Genomic DNA, 17,075 nt, shown 5'->3' with positions numbered 1-17,075 from the left:
AGTTTGCACACACCTTTGCTGTATCCCCCAAGCTCTCCAGCTCCCTAAGGGACCTGCTGATGCTGAGATTCCCATCTCCCTTTGTGAAGAACCACTGTTTCTTGATCAGTCACAGGAAGATGACTCTGCATTCTGTTTTATGAAGGGAAAGGGTCTCTGGCTTTCAACTACTACAGTGATAAATTGTGTGTATGTATGGGTATGTGTGCTTGTAGAGCAGATAGACATTGAAAATGGCAGTTGCTCTTGCTCTTAGGATTTTATTTCAGTTCTGGAAATCAGTCTTGTGGGCCGATCAGCCTTATTATACTCTGGAAACGTATGTGTTGGTGATGGTTGCACAACAACATGAATGTATTTAATGTCACTGACTGTATCCTTAAAAGTGGTTAAAATGGACAATTTCATGTTATGTATATTGCTACAGTTTAAAAAAATTTTTTCCAGGGATGTCTGGCTGGCTCAGTTGATAAAGCATGTAATTCTTGATCTCAGGGTTGTGAGTTCGAGCCCTACGTTGGATGTAGAGATTACTTAAAAATAAAATCTTCAAAAAATTTTTTTTTCCAGGCTCAGTGTCTGATATATCTGCAAGATTTGCAGAGAACAACTTTCGGAAGAGGCATAATACAAAGGGGAAACTAGTTGTCCATTTTTCCTAAAATTGTGGTTTTCTTCATCAGAAGCACTGGTGTGTACCTGCTTGAGAGGGGCACCATGCACCCAGCACTCTGCCATGAATTTGTGGGAGCAGTTCACAGGAGAACGGCTCATCCTTATGAAAGAGAGCCTGCTCCTTCTCAGGGAACTTCAGAACCAGAAGAGATTTTTTTCACCCTTGATCCACGAACAGATCATATTTTTTGAGAAGACATGACTTAGCTGATAATTCTTTAAATGCTGAGACTGGCATTGCCAGGTAAGATACTAGCAAGACCCCCCCCCCCCCCAGAGAAGAGGCAAGTATTGAATACCCTTGTCTTTTCTCTCTTCCCACAGCATTCCTTGAGTCCTCTCCCACTACTAGTAGTCATGGATAGAAACTTGTAGAAAATTTTGGGCATCACTGCTGCCTGAAGCAGATGTGCATTTCAACCATGATAATTGAAACCAAATTTTCCATTTTGGAAATATTTGTTGGTGAAGTAAGGTTTTTAACTGTAAAAAACAAAGTCACTGAAGCCACTTGATTTCCCCATACCCAGATTTGGGTTTTCAGGACTTTGCTTGTTAGGTTTTAGAATGTTCAGACACATGTAGACAGGAACATTTTTGGGGTTAGTTTTCTAAAGCAAGTGCTTTATTTGATGAAATTTGCCATTGTAGAAGTGACCTAATTCTCTTCAATTGCTGGATGAACCCTAAAACTAGGTTAGCCTGAAAAGAATATTAATAAACCATAATAAAAAATAACTTGAACATGCTTTATTCTTAGTTTTTTTCCTATTAAATAAGTTCAGTTGTTCTTAAGCTGGAAATTCTGTAACTTTTTAAAATCATTTATAAGGATTTTCAAACTTCCAGCACAACTTTCCTGGACTTTTCTTTTTAACTTAGCAAAGTCTGTTGAAGCTTTTATCAAGACTATACACTTGGAAGAGCTCTGCTCTTCTGTTCAACCCAAATAGAAGCTTGGCTCTCGAAATGCCACATAACAAGGGTTGTGTTTTCTTTTAGCCTCCCTCTCTCCTTGTGTCATTCTGTCTATCTGAACACAAGTGCTTCTCTTGTGTTTTACATTTTTTCACAGCCCACTTAAAAGATTCCCCTGCCCCTCCCCCACTCCAGGTTATGAAGAAAACTGTGAACTGGGCTCTTAGGACTGTGATTAGCAACATACTTGTTCTTGAGCTTGTTGACCAAGGAGCACATCATAGGAATGGCAGAGCTGCTCCCCAGCTTTGACCAATCACAATGGACTTATGTGAAGTCACTACAGTTAATAATAATATCAACTGTAATATACGCTGAAGTTTCCCCACAGTCAGCGGAGTAAGGTAGTGCAATGTCACAGGTCCTAGAGGGTTCAGTCTTTTTCATTTGGCCTGGTTTGGCTGTACAGTGAAGAGCCTCAAGGAGTGAGACAGAAGGATTGAGCTCCCTTGGCCCAGTAGGCTGTGGACATTGTCCCAAGTCATTGAACATTGCTATTAAAAACATAGGCCAGATCAGATCAGATAGACCTGGGTTTGAGTGTCAATTCTCCATTCAGTAGTTACCTGGGACTTCCAGACGAGTTTTATCTCAGTGCTTCTGGGGATAATAGGGAGGTTCTGAAGATAAAATGAGATCATGGAGGCAAAGTGCTTTAACGTACTATCAGCTTTCGGTAAATGCTGTTATTAACTCTTAGCCAGGAGCTATAGCTTACTGATGAACATCTTCCATGTGTGCATGTGGGCCGTTGCAAGGGCTCAGCCTAATGCCGTGAACTCAGGTGGCACCACTGAAAAGGTATGAAGAATATGGGGCTTTGTGGTAGCCTGTGTGTGGGTGGTGTTTCTTGATGACAGGACTGTACCATCTAGTCCTGAATCCTGCTGCCCAGCCATCTTCAAGTGACAGGTCCTCTGTTAACCCAAAAGTAGAAACTTGAATTTGGTCATTTTGACCTTGAACTTCAGGATTGGGATACACGCTATCTCTGTAGTTTGCTCAGAGTCCTGTAGGTAGAGAAACCCTATTCTGTCACTGTCCCACTGCTGCCCACACTTGGAGAAGCACAGTCATGCTGATGAACTCATGAGAACCGAAAGTACAACAGTCAGAAAGGCACTTTATTAATTTTCAGTGAAGAGTGCTCTGGATGTTCCTGAAGACCTGTTACCACATTCTTGATTCCTGAAGGAGGATCATGGGGGAGGCCACAATTACCAAAGGCTGCATGGTGAGCTAGGGACTGAGTTATGGCATTCAAATATTTATAGGTTTCAAGCTTTACCACAAGGATCTGGCCTGAAGCTGAACCAGGTCAGACCATGATGATTAAGTTATCTCTTTCCTAGATAGTGTGCCCTGAGCTGGACAAGGGGCTGTCTCTGTCTGATTCTTGTTTTCCAGTTTCCCTTTCTAAACGACACTTGCTTTGTTGAGGGATTTTAGCATATTCATCGTAGTCTTACTCTGTCTCAGAGTTGTTTTGCCTTCTTGAGGTGACTTTGCTTCTCTTTATTCTCTGTCATCTGTAGCTTGAACATGATGTGCTTGGGCTCTTTGTATGTGGCCCACCATTAGCCCACTCTCCCTGAACTTTATTTGCATCTCTTGAAGGCTTTTAGAGGGGATGGCAGTTCCTAAGCCTCAGCAGCATTTCTTGGTTTTCCTTTCTTCTCCTCCACACTCTCTCATACCCTGGGTGCCCTGGAGCTCCTAACTTGGCAGATCCCCCAAACACTTCTGCATAGTCAGCCTGCTCTGAGGCTTTTCCGTCTCCTACCCTGCCCACGTGCTTTCTCTAGAAGTGTTCTCCTTTCCATTCCTTGCATGAAGTTTCCTCAGCAATGGAAAGAGCCTAAGAACTGACACACTAAGTAACATCCCCTCTTGCGTCCTTCCCTCTTCTCTAGTTGATGATGCCTTTCTCTCTCCCTGCATCCTCTTTATTCTGTATGACCAACACAGAGGACTAGACTGGCTAAGAAAGAACCCTCCCTTCTTAGGGAGTACAAGGAGGGGGAGTTGAGACACACAAAGCCATAATTATTTTAATGAGGAGAAGTGAGGAAAGATGGAATAGTTGCTAGTTACACCTTATTTACTTACCTATCTAATCATTTACTCACTGATTATTTATTGAGCACCTGCCATGTACCAGAAGTCCAGAATGCAGAGGGAAATTAGATAGCATCCTGGTTCTCAGGGAGCTTAAAGTCTAAGGTTGGCAGCAATGTGCTGGAGCCAGCACTTACCCATTTGAAAGAGCTGCTTGTTAAATTGTCAGGAATATTGTGAGTCATTCTATTAAATATGCTCTTTGCTAAAAATAAATTATATAACTTAATAATAAATTATAGACAAGAATAATGAATACCCCCAAATCAATGATTTTACTGTGGTCTATGCCTTTGAGATTGTGACTCTTGTGTCTTTATAATGGAAATACTGTGTAGGGGTATAATGGTGTGCTGCTGCACATCTTTTTCCAATTCCACATGCTCAGTGACAACATGTTGGTAGCTTGAAATCTGACATGGTGGGAGTATTTACACCATGGAAATTGGCAAATGTTACAAATCAGGGCTCTCTCCCTCGCAACCAACTGTTAAACATTTAACAGCACTCCCCCCCACTGTGGGGGAGACAGAAAAGTAAGAGGTAATTACAATTTATATGGAAGGAAGCACAGAGTACTGTGGGAACACAGAAGAAGGGAAGTTAATCTCGTGGGTAGTGGAAGATGCTAGGGAAGACTTCCAGCATGAAGGCTTGAAGGGCTGGTAGAAATGAGTGGGGTGGGGCAAAAGAGCCTGGTGTATTTAGGTGCAAGTATTTCAGTACTGTAGTAGCAAGAAGTCTTCAGGGCAATTATGGGGTTATAAAGGGCCAGGAGAGGTCTCTGAGATTTATTCTGGACGCGGTGAGGAACCAGTGAGAGGTTTCACATAGAACATCCTTTGCTCTTACTAATATTCTCTAAATGTCACTCTGGAGTCAGGGAGGAGGATATGGTTGTATACAAGGCAGGAAGGGGATTATGACTGTGAGAAGGGAATGGAGTGGAGAGAGATTAAAGGAGCACTTGGGGTTGTATGGGAGGGGGGTGAAAATGGGAAGAGCATATCAAGGATGACATCCCACTTTCTGCTTTGGATAGGTGAGTGGGCGGTTGGTTTTGCCTCTGAGATAGAGGATACAGAAAGAACAGTAGGCTTGAGGAAGAGTAGGGAGGGTGGAGGGCATCAGTATTGCATAGGCTGAGCATGAGTTACTGTGCAAAATGTGAGGGAGTCAAAATAGACTTTGGGTATGTAGAATTTAGAGGACAAGGGAGGGCAGGAGAAATGGCTGTGGGAGGTGGTGTGCTGAGAGGGCTTGTTATTTAAAACTTCTCTATTTTTATTTAGAACTTCTGTAACATTTTGTGTGTATTGATTTATATTTTAACTCTGAAAACCTATCCCACATTCACTTTTTTAAGTTATTAGGCTGGGGGAAAAAAAGGGGTGGGGAGAGAACTCTTGCGTGGCTCAGTCGGTTAAGCATCTGACTCTTGGTTTTAGCTCAGATCATGATCTTATGGTTCTTGAGTTCAAGCCCCACATCAGGCTCTGCACTGACAGTGTGGAGCCTGCTTGGGATTCTAATAAATAAATAAAAAAACTTAAAAAAATAAATGGTTAGGCTTTGAGTCATTGGTTGAGGCAGACTCTTCCACTCTGCTCTACTGTTTATCAGTTTGTAGGGACAAGTGAAGGGTTTTCAGGTCAGAGTTCATTGATGACAAACATGGGATGGGGGCCTGCTGTGGGTGTGGCCCTATGCTGGGCAGGCTAAGCCATGTAAAGACCCATGTTCCTTGTCCACCAGGTATGTTGCATCTAGTAGGAGAGGAGTGGGTTGTTAGATAGGTACCATGAAAACATAATCAAATCTATATGCCAGTTCAGTTATAGGACAGAAATACTTGAGGAATTTAGGAAGACAGAGATCACTTAGGACTGAAGTATACAGAGGACTTCATAGAAGAGGCAACCTTAATTGGTCCTGAAAGAACAGGTATTTAGATTATGATAGAAGAAAAGGAAGGCAGAATCTGTCTATAGTGAATAATTTCATCTGCTCAGTAGAAAACAGGTTCTCAGTAAATATTTGAGGAAGAGATAGGGCTGGGATTTAGATTCAGTCCAGGTCAAGGAGGACCTTGAATACTAAGCAAGGTACCATGACTTTATCCTATAGTCTGGTAATGTTTCAGGTTTTTAGCTCTATAGTTCTTTGAAAGGAAATTCTACATGGACACACAATACACAGAATAAATGGAAGCAGGTGGCTCTGACTGAGCCTCTAGCCTACAATCCTCATGACCCCTGAAGAAATCTGTGGGCAGTGAGAATCTGAAAGATGTGATCAGAATGACCTTTTAGGGATTAATGTTGCAATAGTGTACAGGAAGTACTTGGAGGGAGGGCATCCAGAATGGGGGATAGCCACTGTAGTAGGAGACACGGGAGAGGCCACTGTCACAGGCTAGCCCAAGGGAAAAGAGAATGGGAGAACCCAGGAAGGAAGGGACAGCTATGTTCATCCTTCTTAGGGTTATGAGTCTTGACTGTCTCATATGTATGACTTTTTTTTTTTCAAGTTTGTTTCTTTTGAGAGTGAGGGAGAGGTGGGGAGAGGGGTAGAGAAAGGGAGAGACAGAATCTTAAGCAGGCTCCACGCTGTTGGGAAGGAGCCGGAAGTGGGGTTCGAATTCACAAACCATGAGATCATGACCTGAACTAAGATCAAGAGTCAGAGATTTAACCAACTGAACCACTCAGGCACCCCTCATATGTATGACTTCTTAAATGGCATCAGTGAGAATGTGAATTAAGTCTGAGCCATCTTGCAATACTCTCTTTCTCTGGGCTATTTATTGAAGGGGTTGTTGGCCTTTCAACAGCAGCAACATGGAATTACTCACTTCCCTGTGTTCACCATGGCAGCAGTGGTGGTTCATGGAGGTATGTTTACTACTAACAGGACAGTGTGTAAGATTTAATTAAATTTTAAGCCAGATTTGTAGTGACTTGTCTTATTTGACAAAGTTGACTTGTCTTATTCTGCTGCAGCTTAAGTGGAAAATGGCTTTGATGACTATTTCTGTCTAATTCTATAGGAAACAGCAAGGATTCTGCCTGGCCAGTACTTTCTCACCATGTCTACTGTTGTTGATATATTTAAATCTTAGATATGGCTCAACTTGAATGTTATTGAAACTCTGAGCATCTCAGCACAAATGAATGCTCCTTTGTTAAGTAGCCAGAGGTTGAGGTCTGGTGGAAGGGGCATATATAAATTAATATCAACTATGGAGGGAATTTGGTAGGCTTTATGCCTCTTGCCATATCGTGAAACCTGGAAGTCTCACTTACCTCATTTGGACTGGCTGGAAGTTCTTGAAACCTGGTATGGTTTTAATAGAGACTGAAACTTTTTTAAAATATAATTTATTGTCAAATTGGTTTCCATACAGCACCCAGTGCTCATCCCAACAAGTGCACTCCTCAATGCCCATCACCCACTTTCCCCTCTCCCCCACCCCCCTTCAACCCTCAGTTTGTTCTCAGTATTTAAGAGTCAATAGAGGCTTATACAGAGAAAGACAGATACCATATGTTTTCACTCTTATGTGGATCCTGAGAAACTTAACAGAAACCCATGGGGGAGGGGAAGGAAAAAAAAAAGAGGTTAGAGTGGGAGAGAGCCAAAGCATAAGAGACTCTTAAAAACTGAGAACAAACTGAGGGTTGATGGGGGGTGGGAGGGTGGGGAGGGTGGGTGATGGGTATTGAGGAGGGCACCTTTTGGGATGAGCACTGGGTGTTGTATGGAAACCAATTTGACAATAAACTTCATATATTGAAAAAAAAAGAGTCAATAGAGGCTGAAACTTAAGGGATGGTCAAGTTTGGAGCCATTCTTTGCTCTTGGAGAAATCAAACAGTTTGTGCTTAGAGTAAGGGCATTTGCTAATAAAAACTTCAGGAGAAAACATTTTGTGATTGAATCTGCCTAGAGAAATGTGTGTGCGTGTGTGTGTGTGTGTGTGTGTGTGTGTGTGTGTGTGTGTGTGTAATTTTGGCTGGGTCTGGGTAGAGTGAAAAGTATGATCTTATAGACACTGGACATGGACATGAGAGTGGGAATATACCTCTGTGTGGTCTGTGTTTCACAGGTGGGGAGGGGGATCCAACAGCCGTGTCTAGCATAAAGAACTGAGCACATTGGGGCCTTTAGAGAGTGGGAGTGGGCTGTGTATAGGGACTAACTAATTAAGACTTGGTATGTATGGAGGGAGAAAGATTTGGGGGAGGGAATGGGGATATTTAGTATCTCTGCCTGAGCCATGTGACCCTAGGTTGAGATGTGTGTTTGCACGCTTGTATATATGTATATTCTATCCTGCTGGAGGGTGTAGACTCTGGTGAAAATAGCTTGGGTTGATTCAAGTCAGGGACACCTGAACTCAGCTTCCATCTTTATAACTTATTATCTCTGTGATCTTGTACAAGATTCTTAACTTCGCTGAGCACTCACCTTCTCTCTTTCCTCACTTTCCTGTTCCTTGGAAGGTCACTGAGTTGCCACGAAGCTTGTACCTTCCAGAAAGCAGAGATCTAGACTCTACTTCAGAGTTCCCATGTCATCACAGAGCTGCAGAGCAGGGGAAGAAAGAGACCTTAGGATCTGTCTGATGTCAAGCCTTGCCCCTGTATCAAGGGTGGGAAGGGCTCCAGATATAGTGGGAAGACCAGATGTCCTTTCCCTAACCAGCCCGGTGGGCATCACCAAGTCACTTCTTTCAGGGAGGCTTTGGTATGAATTGCATTTTGTTGAGCTTTAATCCTTTGAATAGGTAATCTATGTTTGAGACCTTTTGGTAAACACAACATTGTATTAACAGGACTGATTCATTGGACCATTTTGACACACTGGAAAGTGCAAAAGCAACACAACAAGGAAGAGCAAGCCTTCCTGCCCATTAGTCACACTGGAGATTATTGTCACTGCTTCCAAAATGGCTGTGTTTATTCTACATCTCCATATATGTGAAATGGAACTGAATCTGTCTGTCCACTGGGCTTTTAGGAGCTCTAATCTTATTAGTTCCCTGTCAGAACCCTTCAGTGGTTCTCTGGTCAATATCATATTATATATTTTTTCCCTTGGCTTTTAAGGCTCTTTATAGTTTGAAGATAGCATTTATGGTGAATATTTATGCAGTCTTTTTTACAGTTTCTAGATTTATCCCAGAAATGCAGATATGGTTTAATTTTAGAAAATATATTAGTATCATTTACCACATTAAAAGGTTAAAGGGAAAAATCCATATGATCACTTCATTAGATTCACAAAAATATTTGATAAATTCAGTATAGTTTTATGATTAAAAAGCAATAAAATGCAAGGGAATTTTCTCAATTTGATTAAGGTTATCTATAAAAATTTTACAACAAACATACACAATAGAGAAACATTAAAAACATCATCTTTAAAATCAGAAAGACAACAAGAATATTTGTTAGCACATTTTCTATTCAACATTGTGTGGCTATCCTAGCCAGTGCAAAATTTCTTTCAAAAAAAAAATTAGACACCTAAGAATTGGAAAGGAGGGGGAGAAAAAACCCTCTGGCATTATATGCAGGTTAATTTGACTGTTTACATAGAACACTTTATCGACTCTTCAAATATAGAAATAATAGGAACATTTGGTAAGGTGGCTGTTTAGTAATTTGCAAAAATCAATTGCATTTTATAAACCATAGCAATCAGAAAATAAAATTCATAAAAGACACCATTGCTATTGTAAAACAGCAACAAGAGCCCTAGAGTACTTAATAAATTTAATCAAATGTATAAAGTCTTCATTAAGAAAAATATAAAAGTTTGACATTAAAGACGATTAAATAAATGGAGAGAGATATTCCATGTTCATGGATCAGAAAACATAATATCAAAAAGATATCAGTTCTATACTAATTGATCTATAAATCATTACAGTTGCTATCAAAATCTCATAATATGTCATGGAACTTAATAAGCTGATACTAAAATTTGTGTGAAAGAATAAAGAAAGAATAGTCAAGACACATTTGAAGCATAATAGTTGGATTGAAGACTTGCCCTGTCAGATATCAAGCTTTATAATGAAGTTACAAAAATAATGTGGTACTGGCATAGGGACAGGTAAACCAACCAATGGAATAGCTTAGAGAGTCCAGGAATAGATCCCTATATTTGGAACTTTGACATGACTTAAGGTGGCATGACAGGTAAGTGGGAAAAATAAGTATTCAGTAAATGGAACATATGGAACAAATTAAATCCCTATTTCACACCAGGACATAAAAATCAACATCAGATTAAATAAGGGCCATTAATCAAAAGCAAAAATGTAGGGCACCTGGGCGGGTTAAGGGTCAGACTCTTGATTTCTGCTCACGTCATGATCTCACTGTTCATGAGATCGAGCCCCATGTTGGGCTCCGTGCTGACAGTGAAGAGCCTGCTTGGGATCCTCTGTCTCCCTCTCTCTCTCTGCCCCTCCCCTGCTCACACACTCTGTCTGTCAAATAAATAAACTTAGAAAACAAAAGCAAAAATGTTAAACTTCTAGTAGAAAATAGAAAATAAGATCTTCTGGCTTGGAGTAGGAAAAACATTGACTTTAAAAGAAATAACACTTGTGGGATTTCTCACATGAAGTTTTTCAACTTTCCGGGATGCTCTTTCATGTTGATCTTATCTTCAGTTTTGAGATTTTCTTTTCCTCCTTAAACACATAATTCTATAGGATGCCTGGGTGGCTCGGTTGAGCGTCCGACTTCAGCTCAGGTCATGATCTCGCGGTCCGTGAGTTCCAGCTCCGCGTCGGACTCTCTGCTGACAGCTCAGAGCCTGGAGCCTGTTTCATATTCTGTGTCTCCCTCTCTCTCTGACCCTCCCCCATTCATGCTCTGTCTCTCTCTGTCTCAAAAATAAATAAACGTTAAAAAAACAACAACATATAATTCTAATCATCTGCCTTTGTGTATCTCTTGATATTTATATTCCTGTGCCTGATCAATTAACTTCTTTGCCCCCAGAATCCAAATAGTCCCAAAGTTCAGATGACTGTGGCTTATATTTGCATGCTGAACTGAAGGTGGGGAAGGAAGGCCAAAAGAGGAGTCTGTGATGGTCAGACAAACTGTAGGTCTTGCATGGTGGTTGTGATTTGATTGTTCCAGTAGTTACAAATCTCACTGTAAGATCTGTAGAGACTGTCAGGTCTCTGGAACATTCTCTTAACCACAGAAGTCCCTTTCTCAAGCCAGTTTGCAAGTCTAGGTGGTGGCGTGGAAGGAGGCACGCCAGGCAAAGGCAAAGCAAACTGTCTTTAAACTAGAGTTGGAGAGTTGGAGTGAACTGTGAGTCTCCAAATCTACATAAATGGAGAAGGTCCTGTTTTCTTATCAGAACAGAGGTAACTCCAAGGTCCTGGACTTGACCTTGGAGCTGAAAAGTTTCATTAGGTTGGGAAAAGAAGTCCATTTTTGTGTATTCTTTAAAAAAAATTTTTTTTAGTGTTTATTTATTTTGAGAGAGAGAGAGATATTGTAAGTGGGGGAGGGGCAGAGAGAGATGGAGACGCAGAATCTGGAGCAGGCTCTAGGCTCTGAACTGTCAGCACAGAGCCCCAAGCAGAGCTTGAACCCAGGAGCTGGGAGATCGTGACCTGGGCCGAAGTCAGATGTTTAACTGACTGACCATTGACCATTCTTTCGATAATTTTTTTTCCTCCCCACATAAAGCTGAGACATATTGCTTAGGAGTTGTTGGGCACCTACTTGGCATCCATAGGGATATGAGTGTTTGTCTTCTGTATAGAGGACTTCGAGGTTGTGAATGACTTGGAAGTCACCACTTGCGTACTTAGCCCACATGGATAGCTCTTCTTTTCATAATAATGACAGTCCCTTGTCTTACCCTGGGATTGTTTTCCCAAAAGCTTTCATTCCTGTTATATTGTTTTCCATACCGCAGGCCATGTGATCTTTGTTAAGGACAGATGTGTTCACCTGTTCCTGTCTACTTCTCTCTCCCTTTAATGGCTTCTCATTGTCTCAGAGTAAAATCCAAGCTCCATGGCTTTGCTAATATGACACTTACAGGACTGCTCGGTCTTCTAGGCTTTGCTCTTGAGACTCTCTTCTAGTTTTACTGAACTCACTTGACTCTTGTACTCCAGGTCTTTGTGTATGTACTCTTTCCTCTGCTGGGATATTCTCCATTTTCCTTTTTACTTTGCTTGCTTTTGCTCTTTCTTGGGATTTCTGCTCTCCCTCAGCTTCTGGAAAGTTTCCCCTCATACTGCCAGCCCCGGAGTAGTTGCCCATCCTCTGCACTTATGTCCAGTCGTGATACATAGGATATGATGTTTAGGTTTTTACTTCGTTTTCTCCTACACCGAACTGTAAGCTTTGTGAGAGCAGTGTCTGTGCCTTGTTTGTTGTGTTTCCCTTAATTTTTTTTTAACATTTATTTTAGAGAGAGAGAGAGAGAGAGAGAGAGAGGGAGGCAGAGCGCAAGTGGGGAAGAGGCAGAGAGAGAGGGAGACACAGAAACGGAAGCAGGCTCCAGACTGAGCTGTCAGTACAGAGCCTGATGCGGGGCTCGAACTCACAAACCGTGAGATCATGACCTGAGCCGAAGTCGGACGTTTAACCGTCTGAGCCACCCAGGTGCCCCTCCCTTAAATTTAAATACAGTGCCTGGTACACGGTAGCCTCCATTAAATTTTTGTTGAGTGAACAAATTTCCCTATGAAGTGAGTGGTCACTTTGTCTCCCTCCATCTCCTCCACCCCTTTAGGGCATGGGGGATGGAGGATAAGGATATCCCACAAAGTCGCACACGTGATGGTAGTAGCTGAGCTAGGACCCAGCTTCCACCAGAGGAATGTAGTTTGCACTGGAAGATCCTGCAGAAATGGCTGACCCAACGCATTTTCTTTTCCTGCTGGGTCTGTGACAAAGAGAACAAGCTGACAAAGATGCTTCTGGTGGGTGGGCAAATGCACGGAGTTGTAGCAGCTGGGTGACTGGGTTTACCAACATGTGATCCTCTCTTTCCCCTCCCACTCTCTTCCTGTTCACAGCATCAAGCCGAACTCTCAGCCCCCGGTTCAGGCTGGGGATGATGAGAAGAACCAGAGGATCATCACTGTCAACTCTGCCCACATGGGGAAGGCGTTCAAGGTGATGAATGAACTGCGGAGGTACTTTTCCTATTTTGCCTGTGCCCTTTTGGGAAGAGCTTGTTGAGTGAGCGTCATCAGAGACTGAGAACAGAAGTCGGAACACCACCACCTAGTGAATTCTGACTCTTCCCCACCTACTCTCAGTCACTTGGCTTCCCCTTTAAACTCCAGTCGAGACAGATTGGCTTTCAGAAAGTACTCTATCTCCTTTGCATTTATTTAACACTTTTCATTGTACTCCTTAATCACAGAGGAATAATTTTTTATGGCTATAGCAGTTCTGTTCATAAACTTGGTTTCCAACCAAACCAGCTGCCTAATGACTAATAATAGACTGATTGCAATACCTACACATAGTTGCAGATTAAAGATTGTGGGTGCTACACATTTTCTGTTGGCCTCCCTCCCTCATTCCTTGGTCTGAACTTAGCTTGTTAAGACAGCTATGTAAGTGGAAAAATATCTAGCTTCTTCAATGTAGTTTAACTGTGTAAAGGAAGGAATGAAATGCAAATGTGCTCATCCTTTGTAGGCTGGCTAATAGTGAGTGTGTGCAGGCTATTTATAAAGCTGATATGTGCATTTGGTGAGTTTGCTGCAAAACAGATTTGGGATGCTGAACATGTTTTTCTCTATAAAGGCTGTACACCCAGTTTCCTCCCTACTAGAGAACTCAGAAGGTTCCTTTGCCCACAGCATTATTTACAGCATAGTTAGCCCTATTGTGAGCTATAATCGCTAGTCTCCTCTTTTCTCTGTTGTTTGTGAGCTCCCTGAGGGCAGGGACAACTTCTGAACCGTTTTGATCTCTAGCACCTGGTACTTCATGGGCTCTTCAAGGCATTTACCAAAGATGCCCAGAGGCACTGACTAGGCTCTGCGATGGGTCGCTTAAAAAATGTAAATAGTTAAATGAAAATGACCTTCCCATAATACAAAATAGGTGTTATGAATGAGGAATGCATCAGGCGCCTGTCTGTTGATAGAAGTGCAATAATTATTTGTTTCTGAAAGGGTACTATGAAAGCAAGTATGTCATACGCCACCTTTGGAGAACACTTGTTTTTGGAGAACACTTTATAAAGGGATGATGCTTGAGCTAAATTTTGAAAGACAAGTAAGAGTTAAAGAAATGAAAAGTGGCGGGATTAGGGGGAAGTCTTCCAGGTAGAGACAATGGCATAAGTAAAAAGCACATATAGCTAACGATGTGTTTGTTGAGTAGGGGCTTGAACTACTTTTATTAATTTATTTTTTAAAAAGTTTATTTATTTATTTTGTGAGAGAGAGAGAGAGCACAAGAGCATGGGAGGGGCAGAGAGGGAGGGAGAGAGAGAATCCCAAGCAGGCACTGTGCTGTCAGTGCACAGCCCGACATGACGCCCGTTCCCATGAACAGTGAGATCATGACCTGAACCAAAATCAAGAGTCAGACACCTAACTGACTGAGCCACCCAGACACTCCAGGGGTTGAACTACCTTTTTCTTTCTTTCTTTTTTTTAAAATATACTTTATTGTCAAATTGGCTTCCATACAACACCCAGTGCTCATCCCAACAAGTGCCTTCCTCAGTGCCCATCACCCACTTTCCCCTCTTCCCCACCCCCCCATTAACCCTAGGTTTGTTTTCTGTATTTAAGAGTGTCTTATGGTTTGCCTCTCTCCCTCCCTGTTTGTAACTTTTTTTTTCCCTCCCCCTTCTCCATAGTCTTCTGTTAAGTTTCTCAAGATCCACATAGGAGTGAAAACATATGGTATCTTTCTTTCTCTGACTTATTGCACTTAGCATAATACCCTCCAGTTCCATCCACGTTGCTGCTAATGGCCAGATTTCATTCTTTCTCATTGCCAAGTAGTATTCCATTGTATATATAAACCATATCTTTATCCTCATCAGTTGATGGACATTTAGGCTCTTTCCATAATTTTGCTATTGTTGAAAGTGCTGCTATAAACATTGGGGTACATGTGCCCCTATGCATCAGCACTCCTGTATCCCATGAGTAAATTCCTAGCAGTGCTATTGCTGGGTCATAGGGTAGTTATATTTTTAATTTTTTGAGGAACCAGAGCAGCTGCATCAGTTTGCATTCCCACCAACAGTGCAAGAGGGTTCCCATTTCTCCACATCCTTGCCAGCATCTATAGTCTCCTGATTTATTCATTTTAGCCACTCTGACTGGCATGAGGTAGTATCTCAGTGTGGCTTTGATTTGTATTTCTCCAGGGGTTGAACTACTTTAAAAAAAAATTCTGTCTGGTTCTGTATTTGTTTCCTCATTTCCTTTTTCTGTAGGGCCCAGTCTTTGGCGTTAGAAACCAAGTTAAATTAAATTTGTCTTATGCACTATTGCATATTTATTTTCAATATTTATTATGCCTCCTGCCAGATTTCCTGGAAGCTCTACCCATAGTTGTTTTAGGCAGTGGTCAGTGTTCATGGGTCCAGTTTTCTTGTTCCTCACGAATTTGTGTTGTTTTCCATAGATACTAGGTAGATAGTAGTGACATTCCTCATTTAGTTCTCTTCAGTATGGCTTGTGTCTTCTGTCTGATTTAAGACTCCAGACCTCCAAGTAAACAACCTAACTTTACATTTCAAGGAATTAGAAAAAGAAAAACAAACTAAGTGAAGTTATTAGAAGAAACAAAATAAATATTAAAGATTAGAGCAGAGATAAATGAAATGAGACTAAAAAGACAACAGAAGAAAATCATTGAAAGTGATAATTGGCTTTTTGAAAAGGTAAACATAACTTTAGCTAGACTAACCAAGGAAAAAAAAAGAGAGAAGACTCAAAATTATAAGTGAAAGAGGAGGCATTACAACTTGATACCATGGAAATACAAAAGATTTTAAGAGGCTACTATGAACAATTGTATGCCAACAAATTGGATAATCTAGAAGAAATGGACAAAATCCTTGAAAAGTACAACTTACCAAAACTGAATCATTAAGAAATAGAAAATCTGAACAGACCAGTAATGATTAAGGAGATTGAATCAGTAATCAGAAATCTCCCAATAAAAAAAGGCCTATGACCAGATGGCTTCACTGGTGAATTCTACCAAATATTCAAAGAAGAATTAATGCCAGTCCTTCTCAATTCTTCCAAAACATTGATGAGAAGGGATCACTCACAAACTCATTTTAACAAGGCCAGCAATTACCTTGCTATCAAAGCCAGATAAGGGCACTATAAGATAAGAAAACTGCAGGCCAGTATTCCTCATGAATATTGATGTAAAAATTCTCAACAAAATACTAGCAAACTGAATTCAACGGTACATTAAAAAGATCATACACATTAATAGACTGAAGGATAAAAATCATATGATCCTCTTAATAGATGCAGAAAGTGTTTGACAAAATCCAACATCCTTTTATGATAAAAACTCCCAACAAATTGGATATAGAAGGAACATACCTCATCATAATAAAGGCCGTATATGACACATCTACAGCTGCTATCACATTCCATGATAAAAGGTTGAAAGCTTTTCTTCTGAGGTCAGAAACAAGACAAGGGTACTTACTCTCACCATTCCTATTGAACAAAAACTGGAAGTCCTAGACAGAGCAGTTAGTCAAAGTGGTGGGCATCCATATAAGAAAGGAAGAAGTAAAATAGTCTCTGCAGATAACAAGATCCTTTTTATAGAAAAACCTAAAGATGCCCCCAAAAAACTTTAGAACTGATAAACAAATTTGGTAAAGTCACAGGATACAAAATCAACTTATTAAAATCAGTTGCATTTCTATATGCTAACAGTGAACTATCTGAAAAAGAAAGAAAACAGTTCCATTTCCAATAGTGTCAAAAACAGTAAAATATTTAAAAATTTATCCAAGGAAGTGAGGGATCTGTATGCTGAAAACTATTATATGTTATTGAAAGAGATTGAAGAAGACAAAAATAAATGGATAGATATCTGTTTTATGTATTGGAGGAATTAATATTGCTGGTGTCCATAATACCCAAAGCCATCTATACATTCAATGCAACCTGTATCAAAATTCCAATGCCTTTTTTTGCAGAAACAGAAAAAAATTCTACAATTTGTAAGGAGCCAAAAACAACCCTGAATAGCCAAAGCAGTCTTGTAAAAGAAGAACAAAGCTGG

At 40.9% G+C, this 17,075-nt stretch overlaps 1 protein-coding gene across 8 annotated transcripts in view; it reads left to right on the top strand.

Moving 5' to 3' along the window:
• Positions 1–17,075, top strand: part of KLHL3 (kelch like family member 3) — a 278,634-nt gene that overhangs the window by 164,879 nt on the left and 96,680 nt on the right. For 7 of the 8 annotated variants that reach the window (XR_006217022.1, XR_006217021.1, XM_042984589.1 and 4 more), the window contains one exon: positions 12,848–12,967. Coding sequence is in view for 6 of the 8 variants with exons in the window: in XM_007077840.3 (XP_007077902.1) it covers positions 12,848–12,967 (120 nt within the window). In the remaining 2 variants the exon portion in view is untranslated. Of the gene's footprint in view, positions 1–2,007; positions 2,455–12,847; positions 12,968–17,075 lie in introns of those variants that run through there. The other variant, XM_042984602.1, reaches the window with a different exon arrangement.

The sequence above is a fragment of the Panthera tigris genome, chromosome A1 (genome assembly GCF_018350195.1).
Source record: "Panthera tigris isolate Pti1 chromosome A1, P.tigris_Pti1_mat1.1, whole genome shotgun sequence".
NCBI lineage: Eukaryota > Metazoa > Chordata > Mammalia > Carnivora > Felidae > Panthera > Panthera tigris.
The sequence above is the reverse complement of the archived record's forward strand: the minus strand, read 5'-3'. Positions and strand labels throughout refer to the sequence as shown.